Source organism: Protopterus annectens, chromosome 6.part1, assembly GCF_019279795.1.
Source record: "Protopterus annectens isolate FY-2018-M chromosome 6.part1, PAN1.0, whole genome shotgun sequence".
In the NCBI taxonomy this organism is placed as follows: Eukaryota; Metazoa; Chordata; order Ceratodontiformes; family Protopteridae; genus Protopterus; species Protopterus annectens.
Genome location: NC_056738.1, coordinates 441418691 through 441433849, shown reverse-complemented (window position 1 = coordinate 441433849; position 15159 = coordinate 441418691). Strand labels below are relative to the sequence as shown.

The 15159-nt window shown below is 39.2% G+C and overlaps 1 protein-coding gene across 2 annotated transcripts in view; it reads right to left on the bottom strand.

Annotated features, from left to right (window-relative positions):
* SPEG (striated muscle enriched protein kinase) overlaps positions 1 to 15159 on the bottom strand; it is a 2687905-nt gene that overhangs the window by 703355 nt on the left and 1969391 nt on the right. For both annotated transcript variants that reach the window (XM_044075871.1, XM_044075873.1), the window contains one exon: positions 6842 to 7014. In XM_044075871.1, coding sequence (XP_043931806.1) covers positions 6842 to 7014 — 173 coding nt within the window. The remainder of the gene's footprint in view (positions 1 to 6841; positions 7015 to 15159) is intronic.

Genomic DNA, 15159 nt, shown 5'->3' with positions numbered 1-15159 from the left:
AAAGAGTAGCTGTAATGTAAATGTATGGTCTGGGGTGGGTGTTAGGATCACCATGTCACCATCTGGTGGTTAGACTTCAAAACAGATGTGTGGAAGCAAACACTGCATAGGAAAAGTATTGTGGTCCTCTGTGGTGATGCTGATCACATATGCTCTCACCCAGCAGGAATTAGGCTATTACAAATGTCCACATTGTTCATAGATAAGTACTAGGCAACCAGTCTGCAGACCATTAAAAGCCTGGCAAAAAAACTTACTCAAAAGTTAGCTGTAGCTTCAAGGAGTTCAAGATAGACAGGGGGAGGTAATTTGAGGCTGACCATCGGTATCATGGGTGCTACTCTGGTTAAAGTTTGGTAGTGGAAGTCTGTTCCAGGGGTGGGGAATACATTAGGTTTTGAATCTGTCATGCCAATGTGTCTTATTTACTTGCTGATGAATATTTATTTCCTTTAACAGAGTATTTGAGGTACCATTAGTTATGTAAAAGAATAGGAGGTCAAACAGGGTTGGATCTTTCATGGCTCAAAAAGCTAGGCACAGATCTCCATGGATGAGTCTCTCTAAGAGACTGAGTACTGAGAAAGGGCTGCAGCTCACTGATCTTTTTAGCTGGGATTTTTAGTTGTTATGATTTTGGGATGCTGGTGGGGATATAAAACACCCTCATGGGTACTTGAGTGGTGCCCCTTCCAAACATCTTTTGCCTTGATCTCTAGTGAAATTCCCCATTAAAGGAATAAATAGTCCTGATCAGTTGGATGGAAGCTTGATGGTTCACATGCATGGGTGAAAAATCACATCAAACAATATGCCTCCCAAATTCTAGTTCCCAGAAAAGCGTTCACATTTAAAAACGAAAAAACAGAAAAGCTGACAACTACTACCTCAAGTAGTCTGTTAGACGGTTCCCAAACACCTGACATCTACACTGACCATGTGTGCACATAAAATAAACACGCTGTGGTGCAATCAATTCAAGTAAATCCTATACTAACATTTCCAGTACACTCTTGACACAAAAAACACAAAAAACATAACAAAATGATGACTTTCTAAAAAGCATTCACATACTGGCAAATTAGTTATTTAATGTTTTAAAACAAAACTCTGTAACAACTCATTAACAATGCACAGCAGATTACTCAGCACAACTTATGGAAATAAAATTGTGGCATACATAAAAGTCATTTCAACATTATATTTAATAACTGTCAAGTTCTTGAAAATACTGACATGACATATATGTTTTTTTCTGTATGGCTGTGTGGGCAGATACTTCTGATTTACCTCTCAGTTTAGTTCATTTAACTTTCTAATACCGTTTTTATGTAAACTCAGATCAGTTATTTAAGCTGTTTCTAGAAAAAGTAATAACAAGAAACTGGAACAGTTCAATGAGTCCTTCTTTTGCAGAGTTTCTTAAAATCTTACTTATTTATATAATAACAAAATACACAAATGAGTTCCAAGGCTAAATACAAAAAAAAAAAAAAAAAAAAAAAAAAAAGGAAAGGTGACCCACAATGCTGGAAACCTATGCCCAAAATGCACAAGGGCAAAAAATTAAACTGTAAGCATTTTTTTGCAGGGGTGATTCCCCCTTGCACCCCCCCCGCCATTATTTTGCACTTTGCCAAAAATTATTTATATGAATTTCACAGTCACACAAACAGGAAGAGGGGAGAAATGTCCCAAAAACAAAGGAATCACTACTTCCATACAAATAGAAACCACAATGTAAAATGACCATTGTCACTTTCATCCCTGGTATATTGTGCCTCGGATAACTGACACTCAGAGAAAAGTAATTAGGAAAAGTACAGAGAAGTCATATAAATACTTCCGCGGTGGTGCAGCGGTAGCGTTGTTGCCTCACAGCAAGAGGTTCTCCCGTTTGATTCTTGGCTGGAGTGCAGGGAGTGCCTTCTGTGTGGAGTCTGCATGTCCTCCCGCGGTTGGGTGGGCGTTCGAAAGACATGCGTAAATGGGTGTGCCTTTGTTGAACGTCGAGCTGGCACCTCAGCATTTGTGAAAATCTACTGCCAATTATTAGCAGACCGGAGTTCCGCTGTGGTGACCCCTAACCAGGAAAAGCCGAAAGACAACAACAACAGAGAAGTCATATAAATGTAATCTATGAGAAACAGATGGAAAACAGTAAATATTAAATTCTGAACAAAATCAGGATTGGTTTTAGCTAAATATAAAAATAAGTCTCTAAATATCTAAAGTTATATTTGGAATTTGAATAGGTCTTAAATATGTCAGAATTTTACTGTATTACCACTTTGTTACGATTCAGTCTTCTCTAGTACGTCTTCATATACTCTTTTTCTACCTGTGCTTTTTATTATGAGAAAATGTAAATATCTGTACTTTATAGATTGCTTCAGAAAAAAAAAACTTTATTTTAAAAATGAATCTGTGTATAAAGAGATTTCATTTCTGTGTTTTAGATTAATTCATATTGTGCAGTGCAAACTTTAACATCAAAATAAACAGCAGAAATCAGAAAGAATGGGTGTGTGTGCCTGTGTGCCTACAGCTATCCCTATACATATATACAAATTATGTTAGTGTGCATCTGCTTGTACATGCATGCGTGTTCAATTTTCAGCTTGGGTGCCTTCTGTGCATAGCTGGACTGAACACTCTATATTGCCCACAGGTGTGAGTGTATATGTGTGGTATGAAAGAACAACCACCGCGGGGGCTAGCCTCCCAGTGGTATGAACATTGGCACTAGATGATCGTCACTATTAAAGTGACACCTCTACACCCACATGCAAAAATGGGAAAAGGTGATTATCAATATATATATATATATATATATATATATATATATATATATATATATGTGTGTGTGTGTGTGTGTGTGTGTGTGTATATGCACATCTATAGACAGAGAGGTGTGTGTGTGTGTGTGTGTGTGTGTGTGTATGTACATCTATAGACAGAGAGGTGTGGGTGTGTGTGTGTGTGTGTGTGTGTGTGTATGTGTATGTACATCTATAGACAGAGAGGTGTGTGTGTGTGTGTGTGTGTGTGTGTGTGTGTGTGTGTGTGTGTGTGTGTGTGTGTGTGTGTGTACATCTATAGACAGAGAGGTGTGTGTGTGCGTCTGTGTGTATGTACATCTATAGACAGAGAGGTGTGTGTGTGTGTGTGTGTGTGTGTGTGTGTGTGTGTGTGGGTGTAAAAAACAAAACAAAACAAGAGATTGTTGTCATTTACATTTTAGTTGTTACTTTGTCGTAAGAAATGTGAACAGTTAAACAGGTTTTCACTTTAGTTATTCTTTTCCTACAAGTAAACTGGTATAAATATTTCTTATGCTTCCCATGCAGCTAAGACAATGCTGCAATATTTAAGCATGGCATAAGAGTGAAAATTATATTTATGCATATTATTTGTATGTGTGTTGTGTCTATATCTCATCTAAAATAAAAACACATGCATGCTCAAGGGGCTAGGCTTAACAAAATTTACTATTCAGCATAAATCTTGTTCTATGGCTATTAGCATTCATTTTTGACCACTAATAATTTATTTATATAAAGTGGATGGTTTAAATATAATTTTATTTGCTGCTGGCTTGCAGAGTAATCTTTTAGCTTTAATGATCTTGAATTATAGCAGTATTTGCGGATAAGGTAATATGAATTGTTTTAAGGTTTGTCTAAACAGATTTAAACACTGGTTGCTTGAAATATTTTAGTCAGTTGATGCTGAGATTTTATAAATATTAGCGGTGGTGGTGCTGCGGTAGCGTTGTCACCTCACAGTAAGACGTTGTCCTGTTCGATTCTCATTTAGAGCGTCTTCTGTGTTGAGTCATGCGTGAATGGGCGTACCTTCATTAAAGGATGTGCGTTAGAGCTGGCAACTCGGCACGTAAAAATCTACTGCCAATCATTACCGGACCGGAGTTCCGCTGTGGCGACCCCTAACCGGGAAAAAGCCAAAAGACACAACAAGGTATGATCTATCTGACTAAATTGTTTCTCTAATGAAGTCTAGTATGTATATTTTAGTGTTTCCTTTATTAAAGAAATTTTGTGGTCCTAACATTGTTTTTGTGGCTTTTTATTATTTTTTTTGTATTTTCAATTGGTGTATTATCTCCCATCCTCACAGCAAGAGGTTCTCCGGTTTGACCCTCGGTTGGGGTGCCTTCTGTGCAGAGTCTGCATGTCCTCCCTGTGGTCGCGTGGGTTTCCTCCAGGTGCTCTGGTTTCCTCCCACATCCCAAAGACATGCTGTAGGTGGATTGGATACTCTAAATTGGCCCTAGGCGTGAGTGCATGCGTGTGTGTGCCTTCTGTGGAAGGTTGGGCGCCGGGCTGGCAACTCAGCACCATAAAAAATCTCCACTGCCAATCATTAGGGGACAGGTGATCCGCTGTGGCGACCCCTAATCGGGAAAAGCTGAAAGAAGAAGAAGATCTCCCATCCTGAATTCTAGTAGTTATATTCATTATATCATATGTTATCTGAAGCAACTTAGGTTCAGTCACATCCTAAAGCATGTTTTCCTAATATCCTACTGATTGCAAGCTTCAAATGTTGACACTGCAGCCACTTTGGTGAAGTGCAGATTTAGAACTAACTATTCTCCAATTTGTAAGGAGGATACCCTATCTGATGTACTGAAGGGAATATTTTTGCAATATAGGATCGTTATAGTTCACAAAAATACCACAAAAATAATTACTGATGAACAGTGAAAGGCAAACAAGGAAAGATTAAGGAAATGTAACATGCATAATCTTGAGGAAAGGAAACAGGGCAGAGAAGTGATGATAATTAATGAAAATAAAAATAAAAGTATGGTGCATTTTTAGAAAAATATATATTCTGTCCCTTTCAGATATGGTTGTAGGGCTAAAGAACAGTACAAGAGGTCACAAATGCATGGTAAGGCATAGGTTATATTCACTATGAACAACAATAATAATGTTACTTATTAACGATCTGCAGTGTATTTACTAGGTAAGGAACTGTACATGCAGCAAAGGTCAATAAGTCCTTACCTGCAACTAAAATTGTCATACCTTATGAAACCCATTTAAAAATTGTAGCTGCTTGCCTCAGCTTTTCAAGCCTGATACATTAAATTGCAGTTCTGTTGGCAGTACTTGATTCCTATGATTTATATTGCTGTGATCAGCAATGTGATTTATTGCTTTATGCAGACATTTAGCAATACTTGGCAGGCAGCTTACATTTATCTTGTATTTATTTTTCTTTTATTACATTCTTTTTAAATTGTAAAGCATTTTGAATTGATTTTAGAAAGAGCTATAAAATATATTACATATTCATTCGTTCATCGTAGTGGAAACCACCACATCTAATATACCACTCTGAACAGAAATGGCTTTTAGGAAACATATTCTGGCAGACAGACAATAACGGATGAAGACGTTTCTAAACAACTAGCTCTAGCTTTTATGAAATCAATAGAAATCATAAAGTCAGTCTCCATACCAATCTAACCGGGATTAGTGTATTTCTTCTGCCAGTACAAGTATTTCTTCTGCCAGTACAACTTGCCAGATCTTGATTAACAGGCTACTGAAAACAAAACAATACTATCCTTTTGATCCCCCCAAGTAGGCAGGCAAAAAAAGTAATTTAATGCTTCTGCACTCCCTGAAATATTTCAAAGATTGCTCAAAGTTGGCAATAGTATCCAAATAGTATCACAAAGGTTAAATAAAATGGCATTTTATGACAAGCTGTGCCAAAGTCTTAAAACTTAACACCTGAAAAGCCACAATACATCACTGGGATGATGAAGGACACATAAAATAAGATGAATATAGACCTTTTGGGAACTGAAACAGAAGCAAATAACATGAAACTGGCATACTGTATGTGATTTTTTCTACTAATTTACTTTATTTATTTTTTTTACTCATATTAGGAAGTTTGCTATTTTTCATGACTAATTTCTTTTTTTTGGCCAAATCATCCCTACTGACCACAAGTCTTAGTCAGTCTCAATGGAAAAAGCAAAATTGTGCCAATTAATAACCTGATCAAAAATGTGGTTAAGACCTAGGCATCCAGTAAGTACATACTCATCACAATTTTGAAAACTGTTCAACATATGATGGCATCAGTCAATGTTTTTCATACAGCTGTATAGCTAACATAGCTTTGTTTTCCTAGAGGACTGTCTGAGAGCAGAACCTAAGTTTACTGCACATTGTGCATGCCACAAACGCCTTACCACCATCACACAGGCCACTTCTCTTTTAAGCTGCCTGAATCCTTTGGAACAGCACATTTTATGATACAATGTGCCTGATTCCTAAACCAGTAGTATGTTACTTGCATTACTTTATGGCTCTAGGTCTCCTCTCCCAGTACTTTAGATTACTGTATGCAACCAGAGTATTTTTTTCTAAAAGAATTTAAGCTGCTTCTTCTTTTACATTGTCTAACAGGGGTTACACTTGTCCTACCACAAATATTATGCACAATGTTTCATGTGCTCAGACCTAGGCATTTTGTTTACAGTACTTCTGGAATTTTATTAATGCTGTAATGGTTGTTAATATTATTTGAACAGAAGATTGGATTAGAGTGCAAAAATGTGCCTGTAAAGTGCCTGTAGAGGAGCTTATCCTCTAAACAAACAAAATTCTACTGTGCTGTAATGTATATCATTTTAGCAAACTTCTTTTAAGAAGAGATATTTTAGATTATGCTTAATGCTTCGTGGTTATGAAGGAGGATATTGGATCCCTTCACTGTAATTACCACCAATAACAAGATGCCCAGTTGGTAATTTATGAAAAACACATATCCTACTAAGAAATGTATATACCTGCAAATTCCATGGTGATCATGCAGCTGTCACTGCCCCGCACATTTGTGGCTATGCATGTGAGCTCGCCAACATCATTCTTGGTAACTTTGAAAATTTTCAGGGAATGTTGGTCGTCGTCAGGCATGCTCATCTCATGGACCTGAGCTCTGCTCTCCAAGCTGATATCACCTCTGCCAAGACAAAGCAAATGCTATCTGTGAGAACTGCTTTACATGACCAAGAAGGTGCTATCATATGTTGAGAACAACTACAATAACTTTGCTGACATAAAAAAAAAAAAAAATCTGCATATGATACTCACCCATGGTCATATAAGTAAGTCATACATAGAGTTGCTCTTTACTCTATTTGTGACTCTGCATTAAACTCACTACCTCACTTGAATATATAGGCTAATGCATATACTGTTCATAATTTGAGAAATCAATGCATGCACTTTTCCTGTCAGTGAATACAGTGAACAATAAAACATGAATCTGGGAAGTTCTAGGCCCCCATTAGCTGGGGTGTAAAATTAATTACAGTTCTATTCCAGTTAGCAATTTCTGAACTCTGCATAATGAACAGAAATGTGCTTGGGTGAAGAAAACAAAGATGCATCTGGCCCATTGTCTTACTGCACAAGCATAAACTCCTTTGCAGTTACTGAGATTACTATATTTCCCAAGGGTATAACTATTTAATACACCTGTCGCTCAAAACAGTACTTAATATTTCAAGGCACCAAATAATTTTCAGCAAACCAATAAAAAGACAAAACTGAACTAAACCTGCTGTGACTTTGTGTGAACAACTGAAGCCAAAGGTAAATAACTGCTTCTGGAGACTGTTCCTCTGAGACACTCACATGAGTTACCTTTTACCTAAGTAAAAAATAACACGCTCAGGATACATCTGCATGGTACAGGTATTACCATACACCTAGCATCACTATGACATATGCATATACCAAGCAGTATAAATGGGGAGAAGTGATTGTGGCAGCTGCTCTGAGTGCCAAGTGTTAGAGGGCATGACTGGCAAGTACTGATCAGTCATTACTGCAGCACAGTGCATTACTGGCATTCATTTCTGAATGCCAATATTGCAATTGTTTGATCAGAACTGATGATCTGTTTTTTTTTCTTCAGAGAACTATAGAGCTTTCATTTCCGGGGTGGGGGGTGGGGGAGCAGATCTGGGGGTGTCACTGGTCACAAGGATAACTAGTTCTGCAATGTATCAAGTTCATTTGAGTCCCTTATGACACACACACACACACACACACACACACACACACACACACACATACACACACACACACACACGCATAAAATTATTTATATTTTTATTATAAATACAATCTGAGTTGCATCCAAAAAAATAAACATAAATTCAGCAAAATCTTCTAAGTCAACAATTAAATAAATATAAATGGTGTACTTTAAGCTTTTTAGGTAAAATATCATATGCATGATTAAGTGCTTTGATATAAATACATGCTTTTTAGGTAGTAAATAAAAAGAAGTTATGTACTCACCATAATGTTCCATAAATGTTGTCCATTTTCATTCTTCCTCAACAAGTGAGTTTGGATCTGACCCTCAGATCCATCTCGACTGTTTTTTACAGCTTGTGAATACTGGAAAGCTCTCTAGTTCCTCTTTTACCCATCATACTCTAGTCCCCTACCATACCTGAGATCTTGTTTGCTGATCTTTCAGCTTTTCACAAATTTAGAAACAATCATAATTTTATAAACCAATATCTGGAGCTCAAAGGCAGGAACATTGATTCCCTTGGTATCTTCTTGTTCTTCCAAAAGTCACAAACAAAATGGTAGGGGGTGGAGGGAGGGGAGTTGAGGAAGAAAGAAAATGGACAATGCAGATGTAATGTTATGATGAGTACATAACTTTTTTATCTTATGTTGTCAATCTTCATTCATTCCTCAACAAGTGGCACAGAGTACCCAACTACCTGATTCCTGGGGGATCTCTAAAGAAGGATATTCCTAAGCATTGTTGAGCTGAAGGCTGTTCTTCCCTTTGAGTAATAAAGGTATGAGGATTAGCCCAAGTTGCAGCCACACAAATATTGTCCATAGACGACATAGATAAATATACTTATGAGATTGCCATGGACCTGGTTGAATGGGCTCTTAAAGGTTTTGAGAAAGATAAACTCAATTTGTTGTAGAAAATGCAAATGTAATCAGTAACCATTTGGCTAAATTTACTTTTGTAACTGGGTTGCCTAATTTTGATTCTGCAAAGGAAATAAATAATTGATCTGTTTTTCTCAAATTTTTTGTTCTGTTTAAATAGAAATGTAACTGTCTGTGAACATCCAACGAATGTAACATGCATTCTCCTTTGTTTGTGAAATTTAGAAAGAAAACTCGAAGATTAATAGATTGAATGATGTTGGTTTCTGACACCACCTTAGGAAAGAAGGGTGGGTTGGTTCATAACGCTACTCTATCTTTATTGAAAATTAAATAAGGAGGCTTAGAAGATAGGGCTTGAAGTTCAGAGACTCTTCGAGCAGTGGATATAGATACTAAAAAGATAGTTTTCCAGGTTAAACATTTTAGGTCATACTTTACTAATGGTTCAAATGGTAACTGCGGTAAATCTTGTAATGCTAAATTCAAATCCCATGGCAGAGTTGGATCTTTAAGGGGGGGGGGGTCTAAGAAGAAATGTTCCCCTATTAAAGGCCTTATAAAGTTTTGAAGAAGGTAAGGAGGAATTATTTACTCTTATGTGGAAATCAGAAATGTCAGCCAGTGGTATTTTAACAGTCAAGGAGCTAGCCCCTTCATTAAAAATTGCAGCCAAGAACTCAAGAACTTTAGGTACTGGTGCTGAAAATGGATCAGTGTCTCTTTGTTGTGCTCAAAAAGCAAATCTTTTCCATTTACTTCTGTATATTTGCCTAGAGGAAGCTTTATGAGACAAAAGAATGCGGCATACAGGGAAGGAGAGGCTTGGTTGTCGGGCTATCAATGGAAGTGGAGAACCATGCGGTCAACTTTAGGCCTGAAATGTCCAGGTGAATCATGCCTGTCGGATGAGACAGGAGATCTGGAAATGGATCCAGAATCCATGGTGGGCGAAATAGATGAGGACAAAGAAAGGGGTATCCAAATCTGACGAGGCCAATAAGGTGCAATGAGAATGACTGTGCTCTTCAATTGGATGCTTTCTGGAGAAACTTGGGTATTAGAGGAGTTGTGGGTAAGTGTAAAGGAGACCAAGGGGGCCAATTGTGGAGGAGAGCATCTCTTGGTGATTCTCCCGTTGGAAGGATAAGGACAAAGAACCTGCTGCACTTGTTGTTGAGGGGAGATACAAAGAGGTCACAGCTAGGTTGGCTCATTGGCAGAATATCATTACTACAATTTGCATGCTGAGAGACCACTTGTGAGGCAATAAAATGGACATGCTCAACTTGTCTGTTATCACTTTGGATTTCCCGTGGAATGTGCATTCCTATCAGAAATTGATAGGATGAGATCACCCATTGCTACACTCTCAAAGCTTTTTGACACAAGGGGTAAGATCTGGCTTCCCCTTGTTTGTGGATGTACCATACCACGGATATATTGTCCATCCAAATCGCAACAGTCCCAGAAAGAAGAGAGCCTTGAAAGGCTGCAACACTAGGAGTATTGCTCTCATTTCCAGGACATTAATGTGTGTGTTGGCATCTTTGGGGGACCAAGTACCTTGGACTGTCTTTCACAAGAATGCCCCCCCCCCTTCCATTTTGGGAAGTGTCCATGGTCACTATGCCTTTGGGCTGAGGAAGAATGAAGGGAATGCCTTGTAATATGTGATCTGAGCAAATCCACTACAAGAGGTACTTTTTGCATGCTTGAGTTATTCTGATCTGGGTGGACATAGGCTGGTGCAGAATAGACCACTGAGTTGCTAGGGTCCACTAAAGAAACCTTAAATGGTATTTTGCTAATGGAACAAGGCATATCACAGCAGACACTGATCCCAAGGCTTGTAGAATCAATTGAGCTGATAGAGAAAACATTTGGCTTATCTTTTTGACTTGAAATTGAATAGTTTGTATCCTTGGTAAGGGAAGAGAAGTTGTCACTGACACCGTATTAAACAATTCCCAGATAACAGCAAAGCTGGAGTACATAATCTCAAGCTGTTATCAGAAAATTGCTTGGTCAGAGCAGTTATTAGCCCAGTTGTTCAAGTACGGAAACACCTAGAATCCCTGCAGTCTCAAGTGAGCTGCTACACTGCCATTTATTTGGTGAACATCCTGGGGGCTGTGGTGAGGCCAATGAGCAGAGCTCTGAATTGTTAATCACTGGCTTTCAGAAGGAAGCATAGGCATCTTCTGCATCGCTGGTTGAATTTCATGTGATAGGATACATGCTGAAGATCCACTGAACACATCCAGTTGTCCTTGTGAAGGAAAGGCAAAATGGACTGAACCATGACTATCCGTAACTTCAAGTACTGAAATGATTTGTTCAGATTGCTGAGTTCCAAAACTGGTCTCCAGTCCTCTGTTTTCTTTGGCACTAAAAAGAATCTTGAGTAAGTTCTGGACTCTTTCTGGTCTGGGGTGGACTGCTTGGATGACTCCTTTTTCTAGTAGCCTTCTTATTTCTAGTGCTTCTGCTTTCCTCTTACTGGGTGGAATATTGGAAATTGTGTTTACTGTGAGGGGGGTATTATATAACCTCTGGAAATAATCCTCTGCACCCATGTATCTTTTGTAATGTCTAGCCAGGCTCTCTGGTGCAGGGATAGCCGACCCCCGACTGCTTCCAGAAGTGAACAATTAGGCCTCCTTTCAAAAGCACTGCTAGGATCTGTCAGAGAAAGTGTCCCTATATCCTTGGTTCTGCAGGCCTCCTCTGGACATGGGTGGCTTCTTCCGTTAGAGTACCTCCCTGCCCCTAGGTGAACTATCTCCATGTGTATCATGGATAGGACCCTGGGATTTTCTGAACAACACTTTTCAACCACCTAGTTGATTCCTAGAGAAGGTTCTTTAAGGGGCTGAAAAAGGTAAAAGGTACACCCACTGCAGACAGGGTATTTCCAGCCTGGGTAGTGTATGTCTTTAACTTTGGGGCCAAACAAAGCACTTCCTTCAGAGGGAGCACTGATGAAGAAGGACTTAAAAGGCTCTGGAAAATCACACAGACGTATCCAACCATGTCAACTTATGGAAATCCCTGAACCCGATGCCCTTGAGGCACCTTCAGCTGCATGTGAAATGAGCCTCATGGACAGATTCAAAATGGACTGTAGGATAGTCATCTGTGAGGCAACAGAGGTCTGTGAATCAGAAGTAATGGTCCAAAAGAGAGATTTGGAGAGTTCTTTAAACAAATCCCTCTCAGATCTGGTGAAGTGTGCCAAATAATTCAGTGACCTAAGTGCAAAAGTCACTGAAGCATATACATGCTTCCCAAATCTGTCCAACGCCCTGGACTCCCTGTTAGGTGGATGGACACATAAACTCTGTTCTGCAAGTTCCTTCTTTGTGGTCACTACTATGACAATGGCCTCTAGTGGCACTCCTTATCTCCAAAATTTGTTTCCTTTTGGTGTTGCCAGGATCTTGTCTGGTCTCTTGGGGATTGGCTAAAAAGAGTCAGGTTCCTTGCACACCTGCCTAGAGATCAAATCAATGAGCTCATCCATGGGCAGAGTCACCCAGGAGATAGATGGACCAGACCCAAATGCTTCCAGGAATAATTCCTCTTGGGAAGGATTGTCTGTAGACCAAAAACCCCTTTGCTTGAGGACCTCCAGAATGTCTCCAAAGGAGACGTTATCAGGTGGTGATCTTGGGGGACCCCTCCCCATCATCAGAATTGGTATCTTCCATGACTGACTCTTGAAGAGAGTCTAAGTGCCTCCTTTTGCACTTTCTCTTCCTAGGGACTTTTTCAGCAGGATGTTCCAGAGATGTATCAGAAGGTATGAATATATCCTGCTGGGTAGTGTAAAGACTTTTGACTAGCTGTCCCTTCCTGTGGAGTAAGATTAGGCAGACAGCTTGCGGGGGTTCACCCTTCCTCTAGAAGTAGAGAACACTCTCTCCACTACCTCAAAAGCAGAATGCCTTGGGAGAACAAAGCCCATGCTGCCAAGAACACATGCCATTCTTAAAAGGAGGAAGAACCACCATGGCCTGGACCAAAAAGGAGTCACCACAATTATCCCTGGGGAGTACTTCTGAATCTTTAGAGAAACCATGATGATTAGAGGAAAGGGTAAAAATGCATAAAGGAAATTCCCATCCATGGAAATGAAATGAAATGTTATCAGTCTTCCAGGCCTATGTACAAGAAGTCTTGTAGTACAATGTCTTGAACAGTCTTTTGTGATTGGAGGTAAACAGATCTACTTGAGGAGTTCCATGCAGATGGATCAATTTCTGGAAGACCCTGTGTGCAACTTCCCTCTGTGAGGGTCTACCCTGATCCTGGTCAGTTTGTCTGCAATAGTGTTTTGCTCTTATGGAATGCAGGTAGCCTGGAGAGGGCAAAAGTGCTGAGCGGCTAGTTCCTAGGCTACCATAACTAGTCTGTAAAGGGGGTAGAACCTGGTTCTTCTCCTCCTGTTTGTTTATTTACCACATCACTGTGGTGCTGCCAAGGTTTAGAGAGGCATAATTTCTCTCACATTTATGTGATTTAATTGGTCTTTTTATTCAATAGACTTTAGGATCACTGTGGTGGTGGTGCTGCGGTAGCGTTGTCGCCTCATAGTTAGATGTTGCCCGTTCAATTCTCAGTTAGAGAATCTTCTGTGTGGCGACATGCGTGAATGGGTGTTCCTTCATTGAAGGTTGTGCGTTAGGCCCGGCAAGCCAGCACATAAAAATCTACTGCCAATCATTAGCGGACCGGAGTTTTGCTGTGGCGACCCCTAACCGGGAAAAGCCGAAAGACACAACATTCAATAGGCTTTGAGCGAAGTCTGATGCATCTGTGTTTATACACCGAGTAAGGGTTAGAAGGGAAAAAGGGAGACCTGAGTTGAGAGACAACTGATTCACCCACCAAGGTAACTACTTTTTTCACAAACCCCAGCACTGCAATCTGAAATGAAATGAAAATTGATTTGAAAAAACACTGAACTTTTCTCATTTGAAGTCTGGCCAAAGGAATCATGACAATTGCAGAGGCCAAGAAACCTAGAATGTTGAGATATTTCCTGACAGATCTTCCACTGTAAGTGGATCATATCAAAAATTGCTTTTTGTAACATTTCTAACTGACTTGAAGAAAAAAAGAAGTTATCATGGGGCTGTATCCAGTAGGGACCTCAGGCACATTATCCAATGAGAAAGAATGAAAGAAGATTTCTTTCTGCTCACCCAAAAACTCAAGTTGAGAATTTTTTTAACCCAAGGCAGGCATTCTGCACAGCTTATGAAATAGATTGTGCAAAAATCAGGTTATCATCTAAATATGACAAAAATGTGAATGTCTTGTAACTTGCATTGGGCCAGGCACTTTGTAAACACTATTGGAGCTGCTGACGAAGCAAGGAAGAAAAAATGAAAATGTAAACTAGATAATGAAAAAAAGTAAGAAGCATCTAAAATGTTTGAGAATGGGAATGCAATGATACACATCTTTTAAAACCAGCATTACTAAAAAACTGAGAGATGAATGAGAGGTAAAAGAGATTGTAGAGAGAGGACTTCGGGATTTTGATGTGAAGGTTTAAAAAGGAAACGTCAAGGACAGGTTTCCAGGTTTGTTCTTTCCCTTCTTTGATCTGGGGAACAGATTCTACAACACCCTGAGACAGCATCTGATCTGGGATACGAGGGAACAGGAAGGTTTGACTAGATGAATGAAGAGGAATTCCTTAAAAAGGAGGAAGGGACGCACACTGCCAGCTGTAGCATTTTTGAATGATTCTCACAGTACAAGTATCTGATTTTATCAGTTGCTATAGAGGGAAGTAAAGACCTAGACTTTTGGAAAGCTTTATAGGATTGTCATGATGGGGAGGGGAAAATACATGAGGGGACATGTAGTCAGTCAGTTTTCTTCGATTGTGTTAGTTTTGGGAAAACCGTTTGATTCATCATGCTACTGCTTTCTTAAATTTTCTTTGCCTGCACATTGTTTGGAATATTTATTCATTTTACTGAAAAGGGAACCTGAGCCGGAAGGAACATTTCTATTATATTTGGCAATGAGGTTGAAAAATCTGGGTAACCTCAGGCACATTTGTCCTTGTCAGTACTGAGATTTTTGATGGTGGAATCTTTCATTTGAAAAAAAAAAAGTATTATTTGTATGGAAGCATTTAAGTGATATT